This window comes from Poecilia mexicana, unplaced genomic scaffold (assembly GCF_051168715.1).
Source record: "Poecilia mexicana isolate PSO_F unplaced genomic scaffold, ASM5116871v1 scaffold_6, whole genome shotgun sequence".
In the NCBI taxonomy this organism is placed as follows: domain Eukaryota; kingdom Metazoa; phylum Chordata; class Actinopteri; order Cyprinodontiformes; family Poeciliidae; genus Poecilia; species Poecilia mexicana.
In genome coordinates, this window is record NW_028263375.1 from 12,983,582 (window position 1) to 13,008,947 (window position 25,366).

Consider the following 25,366-nt stretch of genomic DNA (forward strand, 5'->3'; position numbering starts at 1 on the left):
ATGACTGCTCTGCTCACTTCACAGTCACTCTCCCATTATGGCAAGCTTCCCCTGCTAAAATTAGAGGGCCCTCTGCTGATACTTTTTGGAATGTGACTTTCCGGCTTGAATTCTACTGACGATTTATGATCAAGATAAATTTCACGGTGTTCCTGATATAATTTCTATTTAATTAAGAACCAGTTTGCTAAAAAAGACAGAGAAATGAACTGAAAAAAAGGTTATGAATTTGACAGTTATAGTGTTCATAAAAAGGGTTTTATAAGCCTAAGAAATCAAGACTGTGGAAGAAAGCAAACATGACTAACATACTATGAAATAAAAATGAGTGCAGCAAGACAGAGAAATGTACACATTGAATGCAAAACCTTGCGACTGAAAGCCCTAGGAAGATATAGACTGTATGGCAGCTTTGTCTTATTGTAAGTGTGTGTGTGTGTGTGTGTGCGTGTGTGTGTGTGTGTGTGCGTGTGCGCGTGTGTGTGTGTGTGTGTGTGTGTGTGTGTGTGTGTGTGTGTTTAAATGTGATTATTAGAAACTTAGGCAGTAGATGAACACAAAGTAGTGCACAAAGTTAAAGGAAAATAATACACAATTTTCTGGGAGTGGAGAGGATCATAAATCTGAAGGCAGGCAGCATGCATTTGTATTCCCCCTTCTAAGTCAATCATTTGTAGAAACAACTGCTGCAAATTGTTTGCTTCTCTAAAGAGGGAGATTTTTGTCCATCCAATCAAACTGGATGGAGGATCTAAATGTATATTGCCAGGTGAAGGATGTGAAGAAGTTACTACTGTAACTAGATCTCCTCTCTGCAACTAAAAAAATAAAAATAAAAAAAAAAATAAAGAGAGAGAGAGAGAGAAAGACTTCTGGGAGTAGTTGAACTATGGAATACTCTTTGCTTTTATTTGAGTTGTATTATAACTTACTCATGCTACTCTTACTTGAGTAAGATTTCTGGCTGCTCTACCTATTGGAAGTAACCTCCCTGAGTGAAGAGCAAGGTTTTAACAAAAAATGCACCAGACATAGATCGTTCATGTCAAAGTCAGTATTCTCATTTATACCACATGGCTTAATATAAGTATCAATCTGCTAAGCCTGATTTGTCATTTGGAAGATAAGTGATTATTTGGTAAACTGTAGATATTGTCACTGAAAGTACCTGACCCTGTTCTAATATACACAGAGTACCTGCAGTAAATATTGGGTTCAAATTTTAAATAAAACAATAATTTGGAAAAGTATTTTCTGTTTTAATTAATATTTTATATTTTTTATTTGTGTGTTTTTTTTTTAATACTTTAAAATGTCCTGGTGAATGTCTCTGACGTAGCGCTTAGCGTGTTCCACCGGGGAGGGCCAGAAGGGCGGTGCTGCTGACTCCAACTATATTGGAGCGATCATCAGAGCACATCGTCCCCTCTTCCCTTTGAGTTTCGTCGAGTGTTGACCGCAGAAGTGTTTTGGGCCCGGGAAAGAAAGACATGGCTGGATATTTGAAAGTTCTCAGCTCCCTTTCGAGGTCGGCCGGTGCGGCTCTCTCCAGAAATCCCGCAGTGCTTGCGCCGGCTGCAAATTGCCAGACTTTGCAACAAAGAAACTGTGAGTTGATGGAGATAACGGCGGGGGCGGACGTCCCCAGCATCAAATTTTGTTGTTGAATAAAATGGAGGTTTATAAAGCGCTGCATTTTTTATGTAATCAAAATGAAATGTGGATAGAGAAAGCAATGTCAGGAAGGACGGACGGCGTAATGAGACAGCCGTTTGAAGCCGCCGGCGCCGCGCTAACCTCAGCCATGCTAGCTTAACGTGTGTGCTGCTACTGTTAGCCAGCTGGGATGCTGTAAATAGCTTTAATGGCGCTCTTAGGTTAAGGCCAACGATGCTCCACAGGCCTGTTTAAATCTCCGAAACAGCTTTCCTGCTGCGGATTGTTCTGGTGATGACGAGGCGGATGTAAAAGTCGAGAAAGGTGAAGGGCAGGGCAATAAAACGAAAGCTGTCTTTGTATTTCTCTTTCAAACTTTGAGAAGCAACTGATGGATCACGTAAAGATTACGCGCTAACCTTGATGAATGACACGCGAACTACTTAATATCCGCCAACAAATCCTGCTTGTATCCCACGCAGCTCATAATCAAAACATTTTAGGTTACTTGCGGGGAAATTTTGCGGACAGTGTTAAAAAAACGGCTACAGATGACTCATATAAGGATGTTCCGTTTTTAGCTGTCGGTGCGGTAATTCTTTTTATCGCATTCCTCTGCTCTAGGGGTCAACAGTGGGAATGTGCTTCAAAACCAGCTAAAGAAGCTGCTCAAGCACAAATTGATGAAATCGTACTCGGAGGTTTTGTCATTAGTTTAACTTATAGAAAAGTTTCCTCAAGGTCAGCCGATGCATACGAGAGTCTGTTACAGGGAGCAATGGCTGCCGCTGCTGCAGCTCAGGGTGTCCTACATGCTGTCTTCTTCTGGGTCACATCCAGGCTGCAGCACAATATCCTTACTCCAACATTTAATAAACTATATTGGGAAGACTGTTTAGATCTTCACCATGAGTATTAAAGTGTGTCATTTTTCGGACCACTGATGGCAAAGAGGCCTACATCAGGGAACCTTATTTATTTATATAGTAATTTCTGCTGTGAAAGTCATTCTAACTTTCACAGCTACACAAGAGATTAATATTTAAAGAGACGCTTCGGCATTAAATTTCTTCTGCTGGACACTGTCGTTTGTTTCCCTTCATTTGAAGAACAGATATGTAGTTTTCATCTTTAACGTATGATACTTTCATTCAACTTCTAACTTTGTAAGTTACAACTTGTAAAGCTAGACTTGCTTAACTTTAAGTTAGAACTTAGCCCTGACATTTAGTAACAGTTTTAAGTAAGGCTCCTGAAAGAACTAGATGTGCTGTTCTTCTGCAGAATGTCATTTAAATTCTTTTAGACTGACGTTCGAAAGGGCGACTATAACCCGTTTTTGTAAGGCTTGGGTTGTAGAGTGTTGAAGCAATATTAAAGATATGGTAACAGGAATGATTTATGTTCAAAACCTGCTAGATATAAGAGCTCAGCTAGGAAGTAGAGTGGGAGATGTCATGAGCACCTACAGATAAATAAAACCTGGCTTTGTCAGACCAAAAGTTTGTCAAACTATTAAAAACTATCATATCATAGCAATATGATATGATAGTGTCATATCATAGTAAGTATAAACAACAATTTGTCAACTGGGTTTTGAAACTTCAATTCATCATGACAAGTCATGGCAAATTATTATTGTAGGGGACAGTTCACATAATAAAGTAAGAGATACAGCTACTGGAACAGAAACAGGAAATCTTGTAATGGGAACAGGTATTACCAGATGGTGGTTACTAAAGATGTCTTTAGTTTTTTTTTTTTTTTTTTTTTTTTTTTTTGTCCTTTGTTTTAGCTGTGACTGAATCAACAGGCCATTTAAAGTTTGTTGTGTACATACCTGATGGTGGTGACAGATTGCAGCTCAAGAATGTTCAGGGTCAATAAATCAGCTGGTGGAAGATATCCTCATTTCCCACTTTTTAAATTTTTTTGAAACCAATATTCACCTGAAAAGTTAAATGCAGTGTTTCTATTGGTGTACTATTAATAACAGGTTTGCAGGGGCCACCATGAATTTCTCACTGTGTAACTTTATGTGAAAATGAACAAAATACATATTCCTGCTGTGGCGTTGACTCATTCATACACAGCTGGACACCCTGGCGCTCCCACCAAGCTTTTAATGGAATGACTTTCAATTGGCATAGAAATTTTTATGGCTTTTGAAACTGCAACTTTTTAAGATCTCACTGTACCCTGAATCATTCCATTTCTAGTCACAACACACAGTGGCAGATTGCTGAAAGTAACAGAAACCTTTTCTGTTGGTTTTGCTGGAATGCAAAGATAAGACCCGATGTTCCAATCAGTTGAAATTCACAGAGTTCTCACATTTTGGAGTTGCAGTTCTTTAACAAACCTTAGTTTCACTTTAGTGCTGCACCATTCCCTGCATCAAACCTGTCAGCTGTAAGATGGGTCTCCTTGCTATAGGGACTATAACTAAAGGGGTTTGAAGCCCAGTCTTATCTGCGTTGAAAGTTAACCAGGAAGGACAGATGGACAGTCGTGCAAGTTTGAGCTCATCTTTAAATGCCTGTCCTTAAAGTGTGTGGCACAACTTGAACTTAAGACGCAGCTTTAAACACTCGAGTTTTAAAATTAGTGATAAGTTTCTTGTGCCTCAGGGTAAGGCTGCTTAATACTTAAAGCTGGTACTGTAACCTTGGACGGATTATTGCTCTTGTTAACATACTTGTGTTGAAGTATGTTAACTTCAATACACATAATGTCATATGTGACATTATTTTAAAAAAAATACTTTGAATACCTCATAAAACCAATTGAATTACTGAAATACTTAAGATTAATTAAGGATGTTTAAGATTCAAAGGTATTTATATATTAGAAATGAATTGTTGTCAATAATAGATTTTTAAAATATACATATTACTTTATTAAACATACTAAAATGCAATATCTCCCACTTTGTGCATTGGTTTAATAAAACTTTAATTGGTTTTTAATTTATCTGATGTTGTTTTACGTGTGTGTGTTGTTTTTGCTGCACAGAAGCTCGTAGCTGCAAAGCTGCTTGTACAAATGATGTTGCAGGTGGGCTCACGTGACTTTGGTTCAGCGTGTCCTTCAGAGTCAGTCGTTGCATAACCGGCTCAGCTCATAGCTTCCCTCCCCTCGCTCTGCAGGGCGACAGCGTTCTGCTGCAGATTTAGGGCTGACTGCTTAGAAACTATTCTAGACGGCAGGTTGTGCAGACTTCCCCACAATGCACTGGGGGCAGAAGGTCTTCTGTTATTTTGAGTAGCTAAAAAGAAAGGGAAGTGTGATGCATATTAAAAAGCATCTTACTAACCTCTAGTAAGGTTTTTAGTTCTGCTAATATTTCTTTTTATCATGCGCTGCATGCTCAATATGGCTAAGTGCAGATTTAGAGGGGCACTTTAAATGCACTTTCAGTTTCAGAAGCAATAAAGATCAAAGCAAGGGATGTTTCTGAAAATGGACACTTTGGTCTTATTCTGGCTAATTAAATTCAAGCATGGGGGAGGAAAATAAGATCCATCGCAAAGTGCCAAAGGTGAAGCTTCAAAGGTCTTTTTTCTTTGTCTAATGCGTGATGCACTCAGTCAGTCCCAGTGCCAGAGGGGGGGCCGGGCTGGGTCCACCCTTTCAGGTATTCGGCCCCCCAGGACAGACTGCAACAGGTACATGTTACCCTTGCATCCGGTACGTGTCCTCCGCACTTTTTAAAAGCAGTGTGTAATCTATTGTTGGCATGCCTTAATGCGTTTTTCCTAGCTAATTTTTAAACGCATCACAAGCGTACACACGTCAGTTTTACACCTGTGTGGGTTAGCAACAGGACACCTGTAGCACTATTGTGTGTGCTAGAATCATGGCGGCTAACGATCCAGAGCCTGCAAAAAAAAAACAAAAAAAAAAAAAACATTTGCACAATTTTTCCAAATAGACCGACTTTTACTTGAGTAAAAGCGTTGAAGTGCTGTTACTTTTACCTGAGTGAAAATTTTGGCTATTCTCACCTCTACCTATGCACCATCCCTTTCTGGTTATATAATCCTAGGAATAAACTAAATCCTCTTTAATTTGTGTGCTCACTATTGCTTTGCTAAAAGAAATCTTCATTGTCACAATAGAGTAAAGTCAGGGAGGAGACATTAGACCAGAGGCCAGCAGCAGGGACGATGATGCAGGGTCTTCTCAGGTAAGGAGAGATTACAACTTGCTGAGAAAAAGATATCTGTTGCTGGGAGAAACCAAATGGGTATCAGGACAGGGTTTTTACAGATATTTCAGAATTATTCTCATGTTCACACTCAAAAATAGTTTTTGTCTGTATAGCCAGCACAGACAGCATACTGTTTCTCTTACAGACTGTTAACTTTCTCACACATCATTGTCTGATTTAAAGAAATCGGACTGTGCAGACAGAAACCGCGAGACAGAACCCAAACATTATCCAGTTGACTAACCAGCACAAAACACTAACGATATGTTAAGTTTATGCTGCACTTGTATGCTTTTCTCCTTTTTCTCGTCTGAAATAGTCTATTGTGTAACTCGGTGGTCGCAGCTGTTTATCCTATGAGGTTATTTTCAGTGCGCAGTCACCAAGCAGCAGGAGTCGGGTCATGTTTTAAGTTTGGGCCAAAGCCGAATTGGAACGATGCTTCTTTCACTTGTAATACTTGGTTGGTTTAAAGTTTTACCAAACTCACATTTATCACATTTATTTTATTTTATTTTGTTTTATTTTTATTGATTTTGGTGTTTGACCCAAAGAGACTGCTGTTTCTTTAAGGGTTCCACGGGACACCTTGATGTTTATTTTGCAGTAAACTGTGAGGGCTTTAAAGGCGGTGGGGGAGCATTAACTCAGCCGGGAAATCCGAGAGTCACTTGATCCTTTGCACCTCCCCCTGTACTTTAGATTCACCGAAATTGTCCTGCTGGCAGGTCTCTCACACACTGAGCTGACGGAGAACAGATACGATTAGAGATGGTCTCTCATGCTGGTCCAGGAGGAACGTGAACAAGCAAATAAAATGGCACAATATCTTAAAAATTTATTTCTGACTTCTGCTTCTTTAATTCCTAAGATGTAGCCTGAAATTATGTTATCCTGGGAAAAATCCTTGAATAAACATGATGGAGATTTTATTTGTTGGTTCATTATGGTCCATTTTGCCTTCATGTGATTCTGGCACTGAAGTAAAACTCCCATTTTCCCGTGATCAACAGATGCCGACAAACGCATCAAAGTGGCCAACCCGGTGGTTGAGATGGACGGAGATGAGATGACCAGGATCATCTGGGAGTTCATCAAAGAGAAGGTGATAAATTAGCATCCAGCTCTGAAGGAGTAAACGCACAAATGAGGAGGCGGGATACTCTAGGCTGTGATTGACTGATTGGGGAATATTTCTGTGGGGGATTATTTATGCATGATGTTGGGGAGGAGGAGAGAACAGATGGCTGTTGGCTCAGGAGTCGAATGTGAGAGAGTTAGCTGGCTTGTCATGTTCACCATACCAGTTGAGGTCGTTTTACTCAGGAAAAAAATGCAAATAGTCTCCTATACAGTAATACAGTTGGAAGTTTCTAGATGTTCTTTGTGTTAATTGTTTTTATTTTCCATGCTCTGTAGCTCATCCTCACAAATGTTGACGTAGACCTGAAGTATTACGATCTGGGTCTTCCATACCGCGACCAGACGGATGACCAGGTCACCATCGACTCCGCCCTCGCTACCAAGAAATACAACGTTGCGGTTAAATGTGCCACCATCACACCTGACGAAGCCAGAGTGGAAGGTCTTTTCACAAATCTTTGACTCGCAATCTTCCTTGTTCATTTTTATTTTACAACCTTTCACGTTATGTGTTCAGTTGTGGGTGATAAACATTAGAACATTTTCTGCAAATTGACCAGCAAAAGTTTGAAAGGAATGGTTTCTGTTTAGTTGATTTACTGTACAATACCATCTTTTCGGAATATTTCTCTCACCTGTGTTTTTTTTTTTTTTTTTTTATGTGCAGAGTTTAGCCTGAAGAAGATGTGGAAAAGTCCCAATGGAACCATCAGGAACATCTTGGGGGGCACCGTGTTCCGTGAGCCGATCATCTGCCAGAACATTCCCAGGCTTGTTCCGGGTTGGACGCAGCCCATCACTATTGGCAGACATGCCTTTGGTGATCAAGTAAGCCTCACTTCTGCTGGGCAGCGCTACACATTTTCAGGGTTTTTGACGACGTTAAAAGTATGAGATTCTTTATTGGATATGTAATTTGGAAGGAAAATAAGTTAGTAGTTTTAAGGCTTTGCTCCTTATCTAAAATATTAAGTAGTGCATTTCTGCAAGATAAAAACGATAATCAGAGCTGATTTAAGGTGCAATCGGTCAATTCCCATCTCTGTAGTTTTACTTTGTTTGCATTCTAGAGATGCACCAATGAGCCAGTTTTTTTTTTTTTTTTTTTTTTTTTACAAATAAAATAAACAGTTAACAGACAACAAAGTCAGATTTTAATCTGCATTTAGTATGGGTAATATAGTCCAGATTTGACAAATCTCCTTGTGAAACATTTTAAAACAAAACTGATTTATTTTAGTATATATACAAAAAAAAAACACTGCTGAATTTGAATCATTATGAATTCATAGACATAACAGGAAAAATCTAGAAATTTTAAAATTGTCAAGCATCTGACATTTGGAAATGGAAAATGTACGTGAACACTAAAATTTACTACATAGTTCCATTTTATTTTTCTTTCTTCTTCTACAGTACAGAGCAACAGATTTTGTTGTGGACCAGCCTGGCAAATTTAAGATGGTCTTCTCACCTTCTGATGGAAGTGCAAACAAGGAATGGGAGGTCTATGACTTTCCAGCTGGCGGCTGTGGAATGGGCATGTACAACACAGACGAGGTGAGGAAAGACTATAGAGACGCACAACAAATGATTCATGATTCTTTGTATTTTTCATTGTCAAAGCAGTGCAGATTTTTGAGTGATCACTGGTGTTTAAAAAGCTTGCCCTGCCAATACAGATTTTTATTTTACAACTTGACACTATCAGGTGTTTACGGCCACAATACACCATCCATCAATGTTCTAATCTTATTTCATTGATGAACATTAAGGAATACCGATGACGATGAGACGATACAAACTTGTTTTAACTGGACATGAGGTAATACTCTGATATAATTGAAATGTTAAGAGCATTACTGTGCAAACTTCTAAATTAACTAAAAAATAAAAAAAAAATAAAAAAAATCTATTTCTTTAGTCCTTTATTTTTCACATTCTAAAATCAAAAGAAAACTTGCAAAGCAGGTCAGGCTGCAGACATGCTTTCACCCTCTTATCAGAGATGAACTGTGAAGCAGTATTTTGCTTGTACAAAATAACAAGGCTTGAGGTCAAACTAACAAAACAACTCAAACCACTGATAAAGTGTCCTGAATTTTAGGTTTCCTTGTGAGAAAAGCGAACTTAACTGCAGCAGTTTTGGCCGGTCAATCAAAATGATGAAAACTTTGAAAACAAGCAGATTTACTGAGCCTGAGCTCAAACAATTCTGTCAGAAACTTAGTTTCTTACCCTGAAGTCCTGTTGCATATCTTGTAATATGTTTATTGTACAACATGCAGCTAATTTTTTTTATTTCACCTTAAAACAACTAGATCATTGTTCTTCATAAATATAAACGGATACATTTTGAATACTGAAATACATTTAATATCCTTTCGATAGATGTGCAGACTTCTCTTGTGTACGCATTGTCTGAAGCACACAGTTACCAGCATGTGATGATCGTGTTTTTTCTCCCAGGATTTACACCATTTGAATTAGGTTTGTGTGGTTCAGAACGACTACGAATAAACTTAAAGAAACAGTGCGTGGTGATTTGTAAAATTTTCTGGACACCGTTGGCAGTCAAAGCGTTCAGCCTGCTTTGCTACTGGTTTGTTTGCCTTCATCAGCTCGGTCTGTTTGTCTTAACAACATAAGAGGTCATTCCACATGACTTTCATCTCAACAAGGGGAAAGGTTGTAAACCTTTTACAGCTGATAAAGACCTTCAGCAGGCATGAACTGTTTATTTTTCTCTCTTCACCAGTCCATCACCGGGTTTGCACACAGCTGTTTCCAGTATGCCATTGGCAAGAAGTGGCCACTCTACATGAGCACAAAGAACACCATTCTGAAAGCTTACGACGGCAGGTTTAAAGATATTTTCCAGGACATCTTTGAGAAGTGAGTGTCTCAAGGCTTATTTTTAAAGCACTTTTGAAGTCGTTGGATGGAAAACGAATATCTCTTTTTGTGTCCCACAGACATTACAAACCAGAGTTTGACAAGCTGAAGATCTGGTACGAGCACAGGCTTATTGACGACATGGTTGCCCAAGTGCTGAAGTCTTCGGGAGCTTTTGTTTGGGCTTGCAAGAACTATGATGGAGATGTTCAGTCTGATATTCTTGCACAGGGTGAGAAATTTGAGAAGAAAACTTGCTTATTTTTTCGAAAATGCTTCCCTAGTGTGAGAGCTGCTCTAAAGAAGGGTCTTGCTTTGTCTTTCAGGCTTTGGCTCACTGGGACTAATGACATCAGTCCTTGTCTGCCCTGATGGAAAGACCATTGAGGCCGAGGCAGCTCACGGCACGGTGACCAGACACTATCGCGAGCACCAGAAGGTTTGCAGCCATCAGTCTTTGTCAATCAGCTGCTCTGTATTGGGAAAACATTTCCACTGAGATGTGTGGGGAATGGAGTAGCAGAACTGCCTTACCTGCTTTTACACTGTGGCTCTATACTGCCATCATGTGGTGAAAATAAAATGCAACATGTATTCCCGCCTAAATAAATGAGTGGGTCTCTGTAAATTGGAAAATTATCACCAAAAAAGTATTGATTCAAAAAGAGAAACTTTTATAGATAGAGTAATATATTTCAAGTGTTTATTTCAGTTTATCTTGATAGATGTGGCTTATAGGTGCTAAATCCCCAGAATTCGGTTTCACAGAAAATTATATGACGCACAACCACACAAAACTTTTTAATACAGAAATATCAGGCTACAGCAAAATATGTCAATATAATGTATATTATACGCATTCCGTTCTTGCTCAGGCCTCGTTTTGTATGAACTACTACATCAACCTGTCAAGGCTGTAGATAACACTCTTGGCTCTGCACATTTTTGTCGCTACACCATTTCCTTTGACTCAGTTTTCCATGAATAGGGTTATACAGCAATCTGATGTTCAGCAGTGACCTTCTGTAGCATATCCTCGTCTTGGATGGGGTTCATGACTGTCAAGTCGACTATTTTTCCAATGGTCATGTAAGCCGTAACTTAGCCGCTTTTTTTTTTTATTGGTCTGATGTTAAGTTCTACTTCTCAGAGAAACATAATTTTGAGTGATAACCTTTAAAAATGAAAAGAAACAAACACTTTGATTGCATTTCTCTTTGCTTTATGTATTTATGTAGTATGAGTTTTTGATTTGAATAACTATGGAGCTAAATTCTGATCTTTTGAGACGTGAAGTGGCTGATTTCCACGTGATTATTTTCTTATCAGGGGAGGCCGACCAGCACCAACCCCATCGCCAGCATTTTTGCCTGGACGAGAGGCCTGGAGCACCGAGGAAAACTCGACGGCAACCCTGACCTCATAAAGTGAGAGCTGTAATATGTCTGGAAACTACCTAACCTTAAGGTGAAATTGAGATTTTACAAATGTGTGTGTATGGTTTTTTTTATATATTATTATTATTATTCCCTGTAGGTTTTCTCAGACTCTGGAGAGAGTGTGTGTTGAGACTGTTGAGAGCGGCATCATGACCAAGGACCTCGCGGGCTGCATCCACGGCCTCTCCAAGTAAGTTTAATTAACATTAATATCCAATTTTGCTGTGGGGGGAAAACGGGACCAACTCATGTCTCTAAACTTTTAACCTGTACTTTTTTTTTTGGTTTTCTTGTTCTTGCTGTTCATGTAAAAACTATTTTCCGAATCTTTTAACTGTCGTTGGTTTTGCATAGCTTAGGAATTTACAGAGAAGCTGATGGTTATTTACTCAGGAAACAACCTGCATCCTGAAACTGAAACATTTATCAGTAACTTCTCAGAAAAGTAAGGCAGGGTTAAGATTAATCTAGTAGACGCAGCATGAACAGCGATGATCTTTTTGACACTGGAGTTGTTATAAACTCGCCTCTTTCCTGGAGTTATTCAGCCTCGAGGTCCATCTATTGATCGATTCATGGATCAAACACCTGTTGTGAATTTAGTTGTCAAACTCCTTGTTAGAGAACAGCAGGTTATGCAAAAAGTACTGAAACATCAAAGAGTTGGACATGTCAATTAAAACATTTAGAGAAGGTCATATTAGGTTCACCTGTAAACTTAATAAGTTGCAGAGAATTTCAGGTTCATCTTGAAATTTCTCCCGGAAGCTGAATATCCTCATTTTTTTGTGATTAGTAATTATTCATGTTTGGAAATTTTACTCCCAGAGGTTTCTGAAAACATGAGGAGAAATGTAAAGTTTTGTTTGCGGTTATTATATTCCAGAGTCACTTTGAAGAATTAAAAGGCAATAGTTTAACATTTGTGGATACAAAGTTTCTGCTTGGTCTGCACAGACATCTGTAGTAGGCACAGACTTTTCTTTACTGCTAACCAGCTCATTCCTGGTCTGTAGCTAAATAGAAATGGAAAAAAAAGTGAAGATAAAACAATAAGCAGAGTTATATTTTTGCTTTATGACAAGGTTATGTAAAGGTTTGTGGCACCGGCCACAAAGTGATGTGGCATCAATTTTGGCTTTGAGGATTTTTGATCCTTCGTCTAATTAGGTTAAATCTCAGTTGTCTTGATTTCAGTGTATTATTTTGTGAGACACTCCTCTACCAGTGGAAAGTCACTGAAAGCTCCGTCCACCCAAATCATGATCCTGTTCCCAGCTATGTGGTGATGTGTTCTTTTCATGAAATGAGTTAACACAAGACTTTTATGGAAAGTTTTTTATGGCAATCTTTAAAAGATTGCTTTTCTATGTATATTGTTTTAAGTGTAAGGCATGAAAGTAGAGTCATGTATTCACCGAAAGAACCGAAGGAAAAGCTGGATAGATGTTTTCACGCTTTCAGGCCCAGATAATAATTATTTAAATAAAAAGACTGTGATTGCTAAAACTGACTGCCAATGTGTTATAAATTATAAAAAGCAAATATTCATGTAAGTTGAAGATTGAAGTTTTTTTTTTTTTTTTTTTTTTTTTTTTCCCAGTATGTTGATATCTAATATTTTTATGGCAGTCATTAGAAGATCTTTTTGTCATAAAGAAATACTGTTGGAGAACAAAATGAAAGGGACTCCAGAGTGTTCAGTATTTTCTAGTATTGGATACGTATGGAAAAAAAGGATTTGTATTTCCATGCTGTAATTCCTATTACATTGTTTTAAAGATCCATCCATCCCCCAACAATCCATCCATCTATTCTTCGATCCATCTGTTCATCTACCCATCCAGTCATCCATCCATCTGTTCATTATCCTTCTGCCCATCATCCAACTGTCCATCCATCCATTCACGTGTCGACCCATCTGTCTGTCCCTTCTTCCCTTCGTTCAGGCTGTGGTTTTTGTATGTTCCATATTTGACTGCTGAACCTGCCATAAAATCGTACTGAACTTCTATATTTATACTTGAAAACAGGACAGAGATCTCTTAAAGAGATCTTTTTTTATTCCACCACCAAAAAACGGTGGTGGAATAAAAAATTTTGGGTTCAACAAAATTGGAAAGCTGATAATGAACTTATAAGCAGTAAATGTTAATAAGCTTAAAAAACAGATAGGGAATAAAATCATCATTAATAAAATTAAGAAACCACATATGTACCAGTCAGAAATATTTGTGGATGATTTCTAATCACATATTTTGAAGAACTAAACACAATAATTATAAAACCTACTTTGAATAATTTAACAGCTGATCTCTGAATACTTTTTTATGGTAAAATAAAACAATGAATTCTTCACAGGAGCCCATACTTAATGAGCTGTTTCGGTCTGCAGCACTGAATATTTACAGTGAAATACTCTGAGGTACTTGCAGTTTATAGGACAGGCATTTCTTTAAAAATAAAATGCACAAAAACATACAAAAAAAAATCTCAACATGTTGGCTTGCTGTATTTTATATTCCTTTTTTCCTGACAAAATGGTTTCAAGTTGACCCCCAGCTGTGTCCAACTTATTTTAGATCAAATACATTTCTATCCTTTTACACTTTCATTTATATCTCAAACTTCTGACAAGATGATTATAAACTTAACATTTCAAACTTCCTTTAGCCATTTATATTAGCAGTTTGTGGTTAGCATTACTAAATCAGTCTCTGTTTGTATTCCTTGCAGGAGTAGCGTTGCATTGAACGGGAGATTGTCAAGAGGCTAACATTTTCTAATCCAGCCTCTTCTTTTGTAAACCTTTTTAAACTCTTCAAAAAGATAAATGGAGAAAAATCGCTGCAATACATTAAGTTCCCAGCTCTCTTCCAAGGTCCAAATGTCTTTTGTGGCACTCTGCACGAGTATCCGACATACATCTACAGAAAATAGTTTTCGTTCTAGAAGCTTCGTCCTCATTTTGTGGTACTGCTAACTTTATTTTGAAACGCATCACTGATAAAATGGCCAGCCATGAGTCTTTCTGATCACTAACAACATTCTCCCAAACCTGGTAGTGCTTACGCATGGCATGTTCACTGATCAGCCATAATATTCGACTTTCACTTTCCAATCTTTACTGATCAACGATCAAGACTTAAATAATTTCTTAGGGTGGTTCTTTCATAAATCTTATCAGTAAAGATCCATAACTGAGATTATATGATATTAAAAACTAATAAGAGCAAAGGTTACACTCAACCTTTCCTTATTTGAAAAAGAGTAGGAGGATGTGAATACTTATTAATTCCTATCTGCGTTTAATCATATATATATATATATATATATATATATATATATATATATATATATATATATATATATATATATATATATATATATATATATATATATATATATATATATATATATATATATATATATATATATATATATATATCAACCATACACATTTAAACCCCCTAGCATCGTACCTCACATCGTGTACAGCACTGAAAGACACACCAAAGTCTCTATATAGACTTTGGTGTGTGTGTGTGTGTGTGTATATATATATATATATATATATATATATATATATATATATATATATATATATATATATATATATATACACACTGCTCAAAAAAATAAAGGGAACACTCAAATAACACATCCTAGATCTGAATGAATGAAATATTCTCATTGAATACTTTGTTCTGTACAAAGTTGAATGTGCTGACAACAAAATCACACAAAAATCATCAATGGAAATCAAATCTATTAACCAATGGAGGCCTGGATTTGGAGCCACACACAAAATTAAAGTGAAATGTTCCCTTTATTTTTTTGAGCAGTAAATATATATATATATATATATATATATATATATATATATATATATGCATGCATTGTAGCTAGTCTACATGTAAGTTTTTCATTTTAGTTTATGAAAACATGCATCCATGCACAGGTTTAAGCAGATTTTAATACGATTTTGTACAATTAATGTAGATGTTGGATCTTGTTGGTTGATTTTCTTTTTTTTTTTTTCCCCCTTCCTTTTTGCTTAATTTTCAGTGTGAAGCTGAATGAGCACTATGTGAATACTACAGACTTCCTCGACGCCATCAAGAAAAATCTGGATAAAGCCCTCGGCAAGTGAAAGACTTGAAACGGTCAATAAGAACCAGGATGTGGCAATGTCACTCTTATGTTTTTGTACCTCATTTTTAACTTGAAAGGTCAACAAATCCACTTGCGTTTCACTCGAAGGAGCATACACCGTAGGATTTACTAGTTATTATAGGAAATTAAACGACTAAGTCGTCTTTCCATCTAATGGCCCCATAAACACCTGACCCATTATGTGCAAGTTTTATTTTTGTAATGTGTACTGTATTCCGTGCTGTGTTATGCCTTGAGCAAGAACGAAGACTGACGGAAAATGCTTGCCAATAAATCTTGTTTGACCTATGTTTAGTTTTTTTGTGTGGGCGTTTTTAATTAAAAAACTCAGCAAAAATATGGTAAATAAATTTATTATTTGACAATTCTGCCTGGTACACAACATTGTTCATACAACTCTATTCATATCATCTTCACACTAGAGTTCAATACAGAAAGCCTTTCAGGATGAGCGTCTTCCCATTTTCATATCCTTGCTAAAATATTGACGCAGTGAACATTGAAGCTAAAAAATAAAAAAAAAACTCACAAAAATGAGCAATTTTTTTTTTTTTACGCATTATATCAACATTTTGCACGGGGAAACTTGTTTGCAGGTTGCAAGTGTGAAAAAGCTGAGCAGTGGAAAACTGAATATATTGAGCATTTCCGCATCATTTTCCGCAAGGTCCATGGCCCTGTCGCATGTATGGAGGCTGTCGTTCATCACTTGAGAGCAGTACGCAGCATGATGGATGGTGTGCTCTCGCAGACACACTGGGGCACTTAATATTTCTGTCCAAGTTTTTTTTTTTTTTTTTTTTTTTTTGGGGGGGGGGACAATTCAGTTTGAGATTCACCAATTTAAAATGAGAAAAGTAAAAGTATGGATGTAGGTTGCATTGTTTTTTTTTTTGTTTTGTTTTTTTGTTTTGTTTTTTTAAATAAATTTTGCAGTGTTGCCTTCAGAAACTTAGATTTTAGGGTGGGGAGGGGAAAAGTAAGGTTTGCTGAAACCTGCATTACAGCCTGATCTCTGTGGTAATCTTTTGAAGAGATCTACAGAAGGGTAGGAGGATAAACCTGGATGTAATTTCATGAAGTCTGGGGAATTCAATGTCCCAGTTCAACACAACAGCTAGGTTAAAAAAAAAAAAACTCACCCATAGCTGCAAGATTTTTCAAATTCTTTGGTAAAGGGGTGCAAGCATTAAAAAAGGACATTTGAATTTGCTTTATAACATTCCACAGAAACAGTTACATTCATAGACTAGAGATCAATACACAAGGATGGTTGTTAATGTAAAAAGTAGACACAGTGGTCCTCTAGTGCGATGCACCAGCCAACATACAGCAGAACTGATGCACTGTACAATAAAATGCAGTAAAGCACAGAACATTTTTTTTCTTACAGTTTTTAATTATTTTTTTTTATCACAGTATAAATCAAAGAGAATCATTAACCTTTTGATAAGCTTTGGTAGGTGAAAGAGCACCTGTTCCCTTCCCTCACAGCTCACACTGGTGAAACCTCAGCACACGGATTGTCTAACTGCAATGTAACATGCATTTCCTCTTGCTAAAAATGTGCTTTATTTTAGGGCTCAGGTTATGATCTTGTTGATCTTGTAGCATTTTTCACTTAAATACTTCTATACTGTTTTTTTTCCTATAACCTTTAATAATCAGTTGTTTTTTTTCTCACATTTTGCAGATTTTGAGTGATTCCAGTGCATATTAATGTGCAGTTTGCTGGGCTTCCTCATATTCCCAAAAGGATTGTTGGGATTTTTTTAAAGTTAGGTTTTTTTCATGTTATCTGCAATGGTTTCTCTACCTGTAGCACATAGGTCTCATCTATATTGCAATGACTTTGTCATAAAGTAAAGAAAACCTCAGTGGGATTGTAGACTTTTTTTTTTTGACTACCAGTAATTGCAGCACTTTAATACAACTTTAACTGAGGATAACTTCAGCCTAGGGGGTACAGCACTATATTAGGAGATATCAACGTTCTACACTTTCTCAGGGTGGCTGTTGTTAAGTTTGTCTTTGTTTTCTCAATTGAGTGACACGTGTTCTACTACACTAAGTTACTTTGATTCTGTGTCATCCACCTTATCCGCCTCATGGGCATCGAAAAGCTGCCTGCATCCTGCGCACAGGAACATTTAAGTTACTGGCTTTAACAACAGTCTCTTGTAAAAGTGTAGATGTTTTACATATATACATCTGTACCTCAGTGGACAGATTTTTAGGTTTAAAGTTGCTAAGAATCGTCTGAAATACTCAATCAGCTAGTATGTTGCCAGCTATTAGTTCTCAATTGCTCTGATAGTTTCCTTATTCTTCTACAAACTCAGTGACACAACATTTGAATTACAGGTAATGAAACTATTGCTGATAATTTCAAAGAACCTCAAAAAAACACAAGCTATCCCTTTAGGGAGGAACTTAACCATTTTGCCTTTAATAGCAATTAAACAAAATAAACAAACCTAAGTTAAATGAGTTCACGCACATGTTCAGTTTGGGGTACTTGGTACTATCCCTGATGCACTAAAGCGCCCTGCACCCTTCCCATAGTTGCTGTAGTACTCCATTTGAGATAGTTTGGCCACGGGTGTGTTGTTGTTGTTGGCGCGGTTTTCTCGCTCACTGAATTCAAAGCTCTCCTCTTCAAACTCCTCTTGGCCTTCTGTCTCTTGGGGGGGTTCTGACAAAGGAAGGGGAATGCTGCGTTCAATAACAGACGTTGTTGCACACATGCATAGATCTTTTCCTAAAGACACATGGCCACATTGAGGACATCCAGCAGATTGCCCGTCCTCTGCATCAGTCTTTACTGATGAAGACCGGCATGTCTAATCCAGTGTTTCCCAACCCTGGTCCTCAAGGCACACTGACCTGCATGTTTTAGATGTTCCCCTGCTTCAACACACATTCAGATGATTCCAATTCAGCAAAACCCTGTTAATCAGCCATCAATTGAAATCATGTGTGCTGAAGCAGAGGAACATCTAAAACATGCAGGTCAGTGTGCCTTGAGGACCAGGGTTGGGAAACACTGGTCTAATCCATTCACTGCTATATTTCCTAAACAGATGCGGAGAGAGCGACGGAAACATCAAAATGCTCGGCCACTATGTTACTGTACATGCTGAGTCAAAGTCCATTAGGGACAGACTGAGTGACAATTGTTTGACGCTAAGCCCTCGGAGCAGTCCCACTTGGAGACATGCCATTGGTAAACCCTATGAACATATTCACCAACTTCATTTGCTCCAAAGAGGTCTAATTAGGACAAGAGCAAAAGCCACTCACCATGTCCATCTATTGTGGTGTCCATAATGCCGTGCTTAACTTTCATGTGTCGACTCAGGTTGCCCTTCAGGTTGAACTTGCTGGTGCAGTAAGGGCACTTGAAGGGCTTGCTGCCAGCGTGGAGGTGCATGTGGCCAAGCAGATTGTACATTCTGTTGAATGACTTCCCACAGACCTGGGGGAGGAGGGTGGGTGAAGAATCAGTAACCTTCATCAGTTTGGTTCAACGTGATATTTATACTCCCTTGGTATACCAACCTTGCATTTGAAGGGTTTGACGGGAAGGTGGACGATCATGTGCGTTTTGAGGGTTTGCTTCTGGACAAAGGTCTTGAAACAGATGTGGCACTGGAAGGGTCTCACACTGGCATGGATCAGCATGTGTCTCTTCAGGTTGGCTGACAGAGTGAACTCTCTGGCACACACGTCACATTTGAATTCTTTCATGCCCTGGAAGGAAACACAAAGTGGTCAAGTCTAAATCAGAAGAAATTATATAAATATGTGAGGGTTCTAAAAATTCTTGGCAGTGCTCGTCATGAACAAAAGATCTCTACCGTTAAAAATAAAGAATATCTTTAACATATACTACAAGAGAGACTGTGTGAATCATCAAACAGGAAGAGAAGAAGCTTTGCAAATGAAACAAAACACATGTTGGGGGTGGGGCTGAGCACACAAAAACTCAAAGCCTTTGAAGACTGTCCTTACAAAGCAACTGGTTTTAGAGAATAGCCTGTGATATAAGAATGGCAGTTGGCTCAATTTTACATCTATGTTAATGCATCAAACAGTGACAGAAAAAAGTTAAACACTTTTATCTAAAATATGTTTTAGTGTTTGTGATCTTGTTTCAACTAAGGATTTAGTAACATAAAGTTACTAGCCAATTAATTGGTAGAAAAAAAAAACATCCAGTACCTTGTGGGTGAGGGCATGCTGTCGAAGGTGGTGGATCTGCACAAACTCCATCCCACATTCTGGACAAACATAGGGTCGAACGTTCTGATGCTTCATCAAGTGGTTCTGCAGCTGGCTCCGATATGCGAAAGATTTGTTGCATTCTGTGCACTGGTACGTAGTCGGACCCTGATGGCTGGTTAAGTGACGTTTCAGGTGGGCGTAGGTTGGAAATTCAAGCCCACATTGGGTACAGACATGGCACTGACCGTTTTCGTGTTTGTTTTCATGGGTTCTCAGCTCACTGGGGTAGGCAAAGCCACGACCGCAGAAGCGGCAGCTGTAAGGCTTAACATCTGTGTGCTGCAGCATGTGCCTCTTCAGGTGACTAGTCTGTGTGAATGCTTTTTCACACACTGTGCATTTGTGGGGTCGGGTCCCCTGATGAGTGAGCAGGTGAGTTTGAAGGTGGCTCGGTTGCTTGAAAAGCTTCCCGCAGTGCAGACACTCGTGAGGCTTAATTCCATTATGACCCAGGATATGAGTGACAAGGTTATATTTAGACGTGTAGGACTTCTCACACATACGACATTTCCAGCGTTTCAGACCCTCTCCTACATCAACACAGTAAGACTCGTCAATCTGTACATTTATGTCCAGTCTGTCAATCTGCATTCGTCTGGCGAGCCCCTCTGGGTCTGACCACAGCATGGCCTGTGCCTGGCCATTCTCCTCATATTCTCCTTGCATCGGCATGTCAGCAGACTCGTAGGCCACCTCATTGGAATCATAATAACGATTCTCCAGAGGACTGCTATTCTCTCCAGTTGTCTTTAGGTTCAGTGCCTCTTCCTCTTCTTCCGCTACCACCAACTCTTCTTCCTTCCTCTCTTTCTCCCTAACAGAACTGTCTTCATGTTCCAGTTCTGTCTGTTCGTCTGTCTGTGGGATGGGCGTATCTCTCACACATGATGAACAGTTTCCACAGGTCTGTTCCTCTTTCAAGGAGGCATGATGGGTGATTGAATCCTCTAACTTGCTGGACGAGTGTCTGTTATTCATGTGAATGCAGGAAGGAGGGGTGTCAAAATCAAGTCTTTCACCTTTAACCTGAGCCTGTGGAGCAACGTCTTTGTGCTGGGGAGGTTCTATCTCCCCATTGCTCCTCGGCCTCTTGGTTCTCCCACGGGGACCAGGGCGTCTTCTCTCGCTGCAGTGCGGCTGGGGCTCCTGCTCACCAGCAGGCTCGGGCAGGTAGTCCCCGTTAGCACCTATCAGCTGGTCAGCATACTCATACTCCGCTGCCTCAGGAGGAGGAGGAGGACACTCTTTTGGCTCCCCTGTGTAAAAGCCATTTGGGGCAATGGTAGCCCCAAATATTTCATTCTGGGAGATGAGTCCAAGAACAGCAGCTTGAGCAAGTGATAACACCACCACAGGCTCTGTTTGTGTGCCCACATCCATGTGGGCTTCAGTCATCTTTGGAAAAGTTCGCACCAAACAGCTACTTTCTTCCTCCTGCAAACACACACACACACACAAACACACACACACACACGCGCACACATGGTATGAGGCATAATGGAACTTAGACTGATGAAACAGCTGTTAAAGTACTACTTAATATTTTATTAGAACAAAATATACCCTCATATTTCAGGCTCATAAAGCTGTAACCAAATGCTAAAATGATTTCAGCTTGCAGGTATTAAGATCTTATTTTTCACAATATGAAAGCTGCGTACAGACGCCGCCTTTGTGTCTTCGGTCGGAATCCAAAGAACATTAGATCGAGGAGATAAGGTAGATCTGTGTTCGCGCTCAGCTTCCTTCCTTGACAGGCTTTAGAATAATAAAGAACACAACAAGGGATACAGGTCCTGGTCAGGAAGCTGACTTCCGTGGACTGTCCTCGGCACTTCCTGTGGGGTCCTGGGACGGCCTAGCTTTGACCACGGTCGGCCCATCACTGGAGCAAACCGTCTCATTGATTCTCTGAGCACTGTGGCCAACTTCATAATGCCTTCAAACTTGAACCTCTTTAACAAGATGATATATGCTGGCAGGCGGTCTCATAAGTTCAAAGCTCAGACATTCGACTGGGCTTTGAACTCGCTCTATATTCCAGACCAATGCAGAAAACTCAATTGTATAATCTTTAAGTGTTTCAGACCCTTATGCTCATATTTTGAAGGAACTGGCTCTCTGTTGTATATGAAGACATGATATAAATTAAATATCAGCATGGATCAGACTGGCTGAAACATTATTCTGAGAAGTTCTGACCCTGTGGTTTATTTCCAGGTAGCACTCTGCAGCTTTCAATGTGCCATGTAAGAAAAAGCTGCTTCCTTTTCCTGACACAATACTGAGAGAAAAGAAAAGAGTAGACAGAGAAAAGACAGAAAGAAAGAGGAGATAAAGAACAGGAATAAAGGTGTTTGTGTGTGTGTGTGTGTGTGTGTGCGTGTGTGTGCATGGGTGAGGGGAGTAGACCTGGATGCCCTGATAACCATGTCATTTATAATTACTGCTTTTAAAGTAGTCAGACAGAGACAGACTGTGTGTTTGTGAGGAAAGAAAAGGAAAGAGACTGGGTGTGTATTTGAAAGCGTGTGTGAGTGAGAGAGAAAGAGAAAAGAGGGAGGGAGGTATGAAGAGAAGGAGAAAGAGCTGTGGGCGGGGGAGGAGTGGAGGGAGGGAGACGGAGAGAGAAATGAGATGGAGGGGCTGAAAGATAAAGAAAAGAGGGGAGGGGAGGGAGGGAAGGGGAATGAGAGATTGAGTGAGCGTGTGAGAGGAGTGAAGAGAGAAAGGAAAAGGAGAAGGGGGGTGTGAGTGTATGGAGGGGTGGTGGTGGTGAGGGGGGCAGCCGAAGAGAGACAGAAAGACAGAGTGAGTAAGAGAGAAAGAGGTGAAGGAGGAAGGGAGGGAGGGCTGTAGAGAGAAGAAAAAGCACAGCAAAATGAAAGGCTGACAAAATGAAAGAGAGGAAGACAAATGACAAGTAGACAGGGAAGGTAGGGTAATTATTGCGAGAGTGGCGCACTTTCACATTTAAAGTTGCAAGACTGAAAGACACCTAAAGACAAACAATTGGAATGGAAACAGAAAGCGTCTCTTTCAGAAAACACGTCCATACGCCGCAGCACTTGCGCCACACGTGAAAAGTACATTCCCTCTTCCTTCCTATAACTCCTGGGTAAGAGCGCGGACAGGACTATGGTAAACACCTCATTGACAAAGTGCTAAAAACAAGTCCCCAACAACCCCCAACCCCCTTCTCTAACACAACCCTTACATCTCCCCCAGTGTATTCGGGTCCCAGACTCACCACATTGCTCCTGGAGTGATGTTTGAGGTGTTTCAGGGATCTCATCCTTCAGGAGAAATGAGTGGAGTAAAAAAATCCACCTCCTATTTATATCTGCGGGAGAGTGGGGCGGTCCCACGGCTCATCCTCCTCCTACTGTTGCTGTTATCAGAACTGACTGTGCCTGCCCCCCCTCGCACCCCACCACCCTTCAACAGCCCTCACCCCAATACACACACACACAAACACACACACACACACACACACACAGCATCACCCCATTTCTTTCTCTTCCTCCCACCCTCTCCTTCCCATCTCACTTTTCTCTTCTTTTCTCTCATAAACACACACACATCTTATCTCCCTTTCTCACTACGTACAATTCAACATGACCCTTCAACACACATTTCTCTTCAGCTACTACTATCTTGTCTTGATCACACTTGATACTTTGCATTTCCCTCTTTTTAACAGTAGCACACACTAAGACATACACAAATATATATATACATATATATATATATATATATATATATATATATATATATATATATATATACATATATATATATATATATATATATATATATATATATATATATATATGTATATATATATATATAGGTGCGTGTGTGTGATTTAGACCCTCTCACTCATAGAGATGCCACAGACTTTCTCAAACATTTAGAGACGTTATGGGTGGAGGTGCGTCTGTCAGTGACAAAACAGACAGACAGATAATGTCTGAGAAAAGCTTACATTTTTTAACTTTTTCACCGAGAGCGAAGAGTTTTTTATCCAAACTAATTAAGTATAAACTATTCCGTCTGAGAAATTCAGAAGGAGGGAGGAAAAAGAGTGACAAAAGAAGAGTAGGAGAAAGAGAGGAGAGAAAAAAGCAGTTAGGAAAGAGGGAGGGAGACAGACATGGGGGAGAAAGAATAAGGAAGAAAGAAGCAGAAGGAGGGGGAGTGAATCTGAGTGGAGGAAGCAAGGGGGGGCAGAAAGAAAAAGGGAGAGAGGAAAGAGAACTGGCGTGGGGGAGGGAAAAAGAGAATGCTGCAAAAAAAAGGAGGAAGAAGGTAAAGAAGAACTGTAGGAGGAGGAGGAAGGGGGAGGCTGGGGTATAAGAAAGGATGTGGCGAAAGAATAAAAGACAGGGAAGAAAGAAAGGGGGGGCGTGGGTTGGGGGAAGAGGTGGGGATGGAAAGACAGATAGTGAGTTGAAAGAAAATGCGGTGAAAAGAGAGGAGCAGGGTGTGTGGAGGAAAACAGGAGCAAAAAAGAAAATAGGGGGATGGTGGAGTGTGAAAATAAAAAAAAGAGGAGTCCATCAGCAAGAGAAAAGAAAAGAAGTGAAGGAGGAGTGGAGGTGGTGGGGTGGGAGCAAAGGGAATGGAAAGAGGAAAAGGAGATAGAGAGAGACAGAGGGAGTGAGGAAAAAGGAAAAAACAGCAAAGAGAAGGCATTAACTATTGAACTTCCTTGAGAACGGTGTGGCAGAGTGTTCTACCTGCCGGATGAGAACTGATGAGGTCGCCTCTAATGACAAACCTCATAATTTAGACGGATATTCTTTTATATTACCTCACCTTTACTGTACTTGTGAACACTCTAAAACAAACAAACAAAAATAAATAAAATAAATAAAAAAAAGTGGACGTGAGACAAGCAGGAGTAGGTGCGGGCAGGCACAACAAACACAGTGTGGACACATGCCAATTGTGACTGCAAGACTGAGAACTGTGCATAAACATTTCCTGCTAAATAACAGGAAAGGGCAAACCTTGAAAACCTTGATCAATCATCAGCAGCTGGGAGTGCTGCGAGAATGAGAAAAGATAGAGAGAAAGGGGTGCGGAGGGGGAAGGAGGAGGGCGGAGGGGGAGATAGGGAATGAGAGGGAAGGAGGGGAGGGGAGAGGAAAGAGAAAGAGATTGAGTGAGGGTGTGAGCGAGGCGGAGAGATAGCAGGAAGTCGAGGGAGAGAAAATAGAAGGAGAGCAAGGGAAGAAACAAAGAGATAAGAGGCTGAAAGACAAAGAAACCACATGGAAGAAACAACAAGGGACACGTACATAAAACAACACAGAACTAGCCTATGGGGAAAATGAAAAAGACACAGACAACAAAAGTTTTTTTGGAGGGGGGCGAGAGTAGGAAAAGCTCTGGCTCCTTTCCAGGCCTGAATCTTCGTATCAGTAAAAAAAAAAAAAAAGGAGGGGGGAAAAGGCTTGCTTGTCCATTTACTTTAGTTACATTTACATGGGATGAGACTCATGGCTACAAGTGAGAGTAAAATATAATTTCTACAGGTACTAAAGCAGGA

The 25,366-nt window shown here is 39.5% G+C and overlaps 2 protein-coding genes across 2 annotated transcripts; one reads left to right on the plus strand and one right to left on the minus strand.

The window, feature by feature from the left end:
• Window positions 1-1,408: 1,408 nt before the first annotated feature.
• Window positions 1,409-15,810, plus strand: idh2 (isocitrate dehydrogenase (NADP(+)) 2). Its single transcript, XM_014993145.2, has 11 exons — window positions 1,409-1,608; window positions 6,883-6,974; window positions 7,289-7,454; window positions 7,680-7,840; window positions 8,429-8,572; window positions 9,771-9,907; window positions 9,988-10,139; window positions 10,234-10,346; window positions 11,237-11,334; window positions 11,444-11,536; window positions 15,415-15,810. The coding sequence occupies exons 1-11, from the start codon at window positions 1,491-1,493 to the stop codon at window positions 15,497-15,499; spliced, it is 1,359 nt and encodes a 452-aa protein (XP_014848631.1). The 5' UTR covers window positions 1,409-1,490; the 3' UTR covers window positions 15,500-15,810.
• Window positions 15,811-15,859: 49 nt separating this feature from the next.
• znf710a (zinc finger protein 710a) lies at window positions 15,860-23,509 on the minus strand. Its single transcript, XM_014993144.2, has 5 exons — window positions 23,060-23,509; window positions 19,747-21,243; window positions 19,084-19,275; window positions 18,826-19,000; window positions 15,860-18,217 (listed from the first exon to the last, which is right to left on the minus strand). The coding sequence occupies exons 1-5, from the start codon at window positions 23,102-23,104 to the stop codon at window positions 18,027-18,029; spliced, it is 2,100 nt and encodes a 699-aa protein (XP_014848630.2). The 5' UTR covers window positions 23,105-23,509; the 3' UTR covers window positions 15,860-18,026.
• Window positions 23,510-25,366: the final 1,857 nt, after the last annotated feature.